Source organism: Coturnix japonica, chromosome 1 (assembly GCF_054131305.1).
Source record: "Coturnix japonica strain WE chromosome 1, WE-NBRP24, whole genome shotgun sequence".
Taxonomy (NCBI): domain Eukaryota; kingdom Metazoa; phylum Chordata; class Aves; order Galliformes; family Phasianidae; genus Coturnix; species Coturnix japonica.
In genome coordinates, this window is record NC_140663.1 from 168,774,929 (window position 1) to 168,782,217 (window position 7,289).

General features: G+C 47.0%; 1 protein-coding gene across 2 annotated transcripts in view; it reads right to left on the reverse strand.

Annotated features, from left to right (window-relative positions):
• Positions 1 to 6,503, reverse strand: part of AMOTL1 (angiomotin like 1) — a 56,587-nt gene extending 50,084 nt beyond the window's left edge. The window contains exons 1-3 of one of the 2 annotated variants that reach the window (XM_015852299.3): positions 6,314 to 6,503; positions 1,008 to 1,143; positions 382 to 432 (exon numbers count right to left, since the gene is read on the reverse strand). In XM_015852299.3, the coding sequence (XP_015707785.2) occupies positions 382 to 432; positions 1,008 to 1,092 (136 nt within the window). In that variant the 5' untranslated portion in view covers positions 1,093 to 1,143; positions 6,314 to 6,503. Of the gene's footprint in view, positions 1 to 381; positions 433 to 1,007; positions 1,144 to 6,182 lie in introns of both variants that reach the window. The other variant, XM_085536449.1, reaches the window with a different exon arrangement.
• Positions 6,504 to 7,289: the final 786 nt, after the last annotated feature.

The window sequence follows — 7,289 nt, forward strand, 5'->3', positions numbered from 1 at the left end:
CTGGCTCCCAGGGTTAAAAAAAAAAAGCCCTCTCACTCTGTTGCAAGGTGTCAGAGAGTCACAAAATGCCAGCCAGGGTTTCCAGCCCAGATCTCAGAAGTGTCCCAAAGCACTGAACTAGGCAAGTGGCAGCTCCTCTACCAGGAAGAAATTCTGCACACATTTCACACAGAAAGATGTTGAGCACCTCTGACGTTGAGCAGTCCTTCCCTCTGATGGATGTTGTTCAAAAGCAACATGGAAAAACGAACTGGTAATGATGCATTTCAGCAGTGGAAAGCATTTGGCATCTGCCCTGAGTTTCAACTGAGTCATCTCCTAATTGCTCTACTGAGCACAGAAGAAAAAAGAATGATGAAGAAGTACTGCATGTGGACTTACCCAGCTGATCCCGAGCAAACAGAGCTGGTGAACCTTCAGAGAGCTCATTGTCTGAGGGGAGAAGAAGAAATGCTCAGAAAAGTCAGCTCAAGAGGTAGGTGCAGGTGGCAGGTGGAGAAACTTCCTTTAGGCTTCACCTTGTGTGTGCCTTCCCTCTGTCACTGAGGTTACTGGGACCCAACAGGATCCAGCCCTAAGCAGCCAAGTTGGTCAGACCCCCAGGATCCTCTCCATCACCCTCTGGCCCTGTGACGCTGCAGGCAGGGGCCGTAAGCTGCTTGGGTTGCACACCTCGGTACAGGCAGGGCTGGGAGATGGCTCTTCTGGAGCTGGTGGGGATTTCATTTTCCAGCATTGCATTCAATACCCAAATGCTGCTAAATTCCAGAAACTCAGAGCAATTTCCAAAAATGAAGACAAACAGCGGGTTGAACCCCTGGGTCAATCTGCCAGCCCCTACAGTTTGGATCAGACCTTTCCCATCTTTACACTGAGCATTCTCATGCCTATGAGTTACAGCCTCATGTAGTCCCTAAGGCCACCACAAGCACAGGGAATGGCAGCAGGACTTGGGAAGGCTCCTAGCATTGTCATTGGGCAGATTAAAGTCAGCAGTCATGTCCTACCTCCTTTCACGCCGACAAAGGGATGGATCCCGCCATGAGACAACCAGTTGGCTTCATCCAGCTCCCAGTTTTCACCAAGGTCCATCTCTGATCAGCAGCATCAAAGCTCTGCTTGCGATGCCTCCTGCAACTCTCTCTGAGGAATAACCAAAAATAATTACACTGAATGTCTGTCCTATTTCATGCCACTTCCTGCTTTCCTCAGCAGAGGAAAATGTCAGTATCTCAGGGAGAAAGGAAAAGAAACAAATCTCACAAATCAAGAGGGAATATTGGAGCAAGGAGTAGCTGCTTCTGCCAAGCCGTAACTTATCACATTGACAAGTCTGTTGACTGGGTCAAAAGGCTACCAGTCCCTGGGACCTCTCCAATTTCTGCTAACACTGAGAAATTCCTAATCTCTTCCAACATTTCTAGGGACAGAGATTTATTTTTGAGCCAGCTGATGCACTGTGAGAGCATCAGTCATGGCTGGGAGTCACAGCACAGGGCTATGGTGGCTCACATTTTCCCTCCCTGGCCTATTGAACCTATGCAACCCTAAAGGGGAAGGTAGATGGGGGGCATTTCATTCATCCACCTTTTCCTAAAGTGAGGTTATACAGATGTGGGAGGGAACCACACAGAGCTACATAGAATTGCAGGGGTTGGAGGAGACCGCAGGGGATCATTGACTCCAATCTCCTTGCAAAAGCAGGTAAACATGGGAACCCAATGGAGCCCTTCCAGAAGCAACAACCACTAATTTATTGAGGAATCACATGACAGAAGGGATCTCACTACTGTTTATAAATATCTTAAGTGCAGGAATCAAGTTGACGAGGACTGTGTTGGTATGGAACAGTAAGAGCTTTTTTTCCATCTTTGGGAAGGTGAAGAAGAGATGACCACAGAGACTTTCCTTAATTTTGTGCAAGGTAAACCCAGACCCCAGATAAGGGTTGATGGGGTATCAACAGCTTCTTTGGACATCCTGTTCCAGTGCCTCATCACCCTCAGAAAAAGAATTTTCTCCTAATATCTGAGCTAAATCTCCTCTCTTTTAGTTTAAGCCATTCCCCCTTGTTCAGTCCCCACACTCCCTGATATAAAAATCCCCCCCTTGCTCTCTTGTTGGCTTCTTTTAGGTATTTGAAGGCTACAGTGAGATCTCTCTAGGCTAAACAAGTCCAGCTCCCTCAGCCATTCTTTGTAAAAGAGATGCTCCCATCTTCTAATCACCTTCATGATCCTCCTCTGGACTCACTCCTACAGCTCCACATCCTTCCTGTACTGAGAGCCACAGAGCTGGACACAGATGGGGCCTTACGAGGGCAGAGCAGAGGGGTGACAACCACCACCCTCACCCTCGATACAGCCCAGGACATGGTTAAATACAGCTGATAAAGAAAGAGATGGATGGGCTCTCTCCCCGTGGCCAAGATCTCCCTCATCAATATCTCCTGTGCATGGGTAACTCCCAGCCACATCACAGAGCTACACTTCAGGTCAAGGCTGTAGCCTCAGGTAGACTTGTTGCCCCAGTGAGGCAGGTGGGTCCCACAGGGGTGAATCATGGCCGTGTTGGTGCTGCCCTGGCCAGACAGACGTGTGAGAGGTCATTTCTCCAGGCCTCTTGCTTAACTAACACCCTCATTAAGTGGAATGAAATCCTTGTGTGTATGTGTTCACCAAACAGCACCTAGAACAGGTCTCTGCTGCATGCAGTGTGATTGGTTTTTTTGATGTTGCAGTTTCACCTGAAGCACAATTACAAGGTACAGAAACTCTCAGTGAGTTTGGGTTGAATACACAATTAGTTTTAGCTGAAAGAGAAGAGCAAAGCATTCTGAGAGAAGCAGCAAGGCTCCATTTTGACTTTTTCAGAATGAAACATCTTCTGTTGTTCTTTCAAACAATGTTTTCCATCTGAGAGTGACCCAGTTTGCTTTTTCTTTTTTCTTTTCCTTGTTTTGTTTTTTAAGATATGAAAAGCACCGAATAATCCCAACCAGGATGCCTCATGCAATGCCTACGAATAGGAATAGAAGCATCCAGGAGAAGAAAGGAAGCATTCTCCTTTAGGGGGTGACCCAAAACAAAAAATAGTTCCTAGTTTTCAGTTCAGACACTGAAATGAAAAACCTAATATTTGCACAGCTCTGCTACTGAAAGGCGTCCCGTAAACGCGCACTGCTGGCAATGCATTCCTTCCACCAGCCAAGGGAGAGGTTGGTCTGCGAGTTCAATAAAAGCATGAGAGGGAAAGAGCAGAAGGGCAACCTACCAGCACAGTGGAGAAGATTAAATGGCTTTTCCATATTCACTCATTTCTCTAGCAGAAGGTAGAAGCCGGCTTACAACCTCAGCCCTTTGCCTGCTGTCCCTCTCTCCTCAGTCATATAGGCATGAAACCATGTGGGCATGAGCCCTGACCTCCCATCAAACAGAAAATTACTTGCAAGTGTACAGTTTCTGACTTAACTGATGCAGAATGTCCAGTCCAGGAGAAAGCAAAAACATGTTGGCATGGGAGGGAGGAGGCATGGACCACAGAATCTTAGAATCACAGAGTCACCAAGGTTGGAAAGAGCTCTAAGATCACCCAGTCCAACCATCCACCTGCCAGCAATATTTCCCACTAAACCATGTCCTTCAGTACAGCATCCAAATATTCCTTGAACACCTCCAGGGACGGTGACTCCGCCACCTCCCTGTGCAGCCCATTCCTCTGCCTGACTTCTCAGAGTCTTCCTAAAGTATTTCCTAACATCCAACCTGACTCTCCCCTGGTACAACTCAAGGCCATTCTCTCTAGTATCATTGCTGGTTACACGGGACCAGAGCCCACCCGCTACAACCAATGTTTGTGCAGAGGTCTTCTGAAAATGTAAAGGTAAGAAAGAGGCATCACCACTCAGCCCAATGCCTGGCAGGGCTGTGAATGTTGCTCTGTCTCCTCCAAGAGCTCAGGTAAAAAATAGCGGAAGGTGGGGTAAGTTAAGACCCCATTCACTTCACAGCCTTCATTATACTTCAGCTGACACCCACATGGGTCACAAACCACTGTCACTTTTATGATTGACCTATAAAGCTCTTCCCAACTGCAGAAAAAAAGAGCATCATGCTGGAATGACTGTTTCAGCAATACTTTACAGCTTCTCTGATCTGTAAGAAGATGCTGTGATGGAGCAAGCCTCAGTCAGGCTCCTCAAAGGGAATATATCCAGTATAAAACAATCTGCCACACAGCATCTTTGGGCACTCAGCAACTGCACTGGGAATTCCTTCTTTAGTACCATGAACTGTAGAATGTGCATTACCAGAGCTGGAGGAAAATAGAAGTTAATGACTTGAGACTAACCCAGATAGACGAGAGATTACTGAATCAAGCCCTCTCTGCTCCAGCACACAGGGCTGGATGATGAGGGGATGAAAAGAAGCTGGCAACTCTCACCCAAGCACTGCTTTCAAAAGCTTCTCCATCCTCCTGGCTCACCAAAATGATAATTGCTGACCCTACACAAGATGATGCATGAAGGATCTCCCATTTCTCTGAGTTACTCTATCTCTTTGCTTACAGTCCAGCTCCAGAGCTGCTGAAAAAGCTCTAGCTGTAACCATCTACTCGATGGGAAGGACACAACAGTGGCATTTTACAGGAGCCACAGTCTGCAAGTGGCTTGCATGGTCAAGCAGTGAATCACAGAATCACAGAATCACAGAATTACCCGGGTTGGAAGGGACCTCAAGGATCATGTAGTTCCAACCCCCCTGCCTTGCAGGGCCACCAAGATTAGTTCTGAAGATTAGTTCTGAGGTGAGCAAGGTTGACTATCAGGCACCATTTTAGAACAGGAGAGGACATGAGGGGTCTGGAACCAGATGATCTTTAGTTGATGATCTTCCAAGCCATTGGCTTGGATTTTACAAGAGAAATCTCTGTTTTTGTTCACACTGCAAACCCCGTATCAGAGGCTGGGCATTTCCTAGTCTGTTTACCAGCAAGAGAGAATATTAGCCCTAACCTGGCAATCTGAGAGACTTGGGATGGACACCGGCCATCCCGCTGTTCTTCTTCATTGCCTCTCCCCTGAAGATTCCTTTAATTAGCTCAAAAGGTGACTGTTAATGCCATCGTTCAAAAAGCTCTATCTGCAGCTGGACTTTGAGTTTCTTTAAAAGAAGTGTGTTTCAGCCAGCTGGCAGAGCATAATCACAAGTTAATTACATGATCTCATGGTAGTTATCTTGAACTAATACATCATTAATCTGATCTCCCAACAGCTACAGGAGAAGCCCAGAGCCAAGAAGCTCTTGTAGGCTCCTCAGTCCCCAGGGCAGAAGACTTTTTCATAAAGACTGAGGGTTTACACACAGCAGATATGCCAGGACAGGATCCTTCACAAGTTGTGTTGCTCTCCTCGCCCCAACAAAAACATCCCGTGCAGGAGCTGTGATACACACCATCTTCTCCAAAGAAAGCCTTTGCCAAAAGAGCTGTCACCTTGTCTCTGACTCAGTCTGGTATCAGAGGAGTGATTTTTGGGGCAGATGGTCTTGAGTTCCCCACACTGGTGGGGGCAGGAGCGAGAAGCTCCTCTACATTCCTTTGGGCATGCCGTAAGGATGAAAAACAAAATAACTACGTGGTTATTTGCATGGCATGACTTCACTGCTGTAGCCCAGTCCTAGCTAGGGACACATATCTACATAGATACCCAGGAACTAGAACAATAGCCTGAACAGCTTTAAGAATATCCTTAATGTCAGCCAAGCCCTTAATCCAGGAGCACCCAGGAACATCCCTGAGGCACACACTGGGATGCCCAGGGCTACTTGTGGCACTCACTGCCCCTTGCCTGAGGTTCTGGGTCAGTCCAGGTTTGGCTGGTTTAAGATCTGTAATGTCCTCCGAGCTTCTGCAGTGAATAACATTTCTCTTACTTCTCTGTTTTCTTCCAAATACAGCAAATTAAACTGTAACACAGCCATTCAGATGTTAAAGCACTTAAAGCAAAGACTGCATTCTTTTGTATCCTCTAAAGATCTGCCTGTGCTAAACTGAGACTACCAAACACACCACACCTCATTTTTGCCAGTTATCTTTACAGGCGATTATCTGCCAGGTTATTTTACCCATAATAATCACTTATGTAGCTAAGAGATTATAATTTCTCTGTGCCGTTCACGTACCTCTTGGGAAGCACTGGCCCTCCTTTATGTTTGGGGTTTATTTTGCATTCCAAGTACGAAAGCTTCCAGCTCCAGCCTCATTTTGTACGCCATCTCTCCAAAAGCAGTTAAATAAAAATGGCAGATCTTACCTCACAAAATGCCTGTGATTTCTCCAGCAACAGAGAGTCTCCGCGCCTCTGTGCTGCGAGACCAAAGCTTTCTTTCTCAGGGAGATGTTTGTCCCTCCGTGGGTAAGGGCTCCACAAAAACTATGCAGCCATTGCCTGGACTTGCTTTGGGTTGTGTAGGTAAGTCACGGGAATTCAGCTGCTCTTGTGTGTTCAAAGAGCTTCAAAATACTCTAACCCACCTACCGGCGTTATGGTTCCCGCAGGTATGTGAAGTATGCACTTGTCTTCCTGAGTCATATAATTATCTTTGGGAAAGTAAAGCCACGGAAGTGAAATGGAGGGGAAAAACAAGGACTGGACACTGGAATTCCTCGAAGGTCAGCAGTGACCCACTGAAATCGCCTCCAACGGGTGACAGCAGAGCGATGGAGACTTTGCTAATGCCTTTGTGCCAAGCATGAATCTAACGGAGAAGCTGGGCTGTCTGCTTCCAGTCCTGACTTTCCCTATGCTGGCAGTGCCAGGGAGAAGCAGCGGCACCTCTCGAGCCCAAAGCTCAGTGGATCGCACAGATTACAATACAGACCCTGGCCAGGGGGAAGGGAAGCAAGACGATTCCTGGATGAATGATGGTGAATGGAGGCTGAGTCACCAGTGATATGAATTGAAGAAATGGCATGATGCATCTGTGTCTGGGCTAGTTACATCTTGATAAGGGTGGTGGGGGACTTCCTGCATTTACTGTTGAGTCAAAAGCACCTGGAGGAAGGTGGCACCAGCAAAGGGGATTTGTGCTACAATCAACTGCCACCTCAGACAGTCTCAGAAAGGGAATAGATACCATGAGAGAATGGAATATCACTGAGGTGAGCTTAGCAGGAAAGTCCCTTCTGCCAGGCATAAGTTACCCAGGATGTGCCCCAAGGATGGAGGTGACTCAAGGATAGAGGTGTCCCAAGGATGGAGATGACCCAAAGATGCCATCATGTTTTGA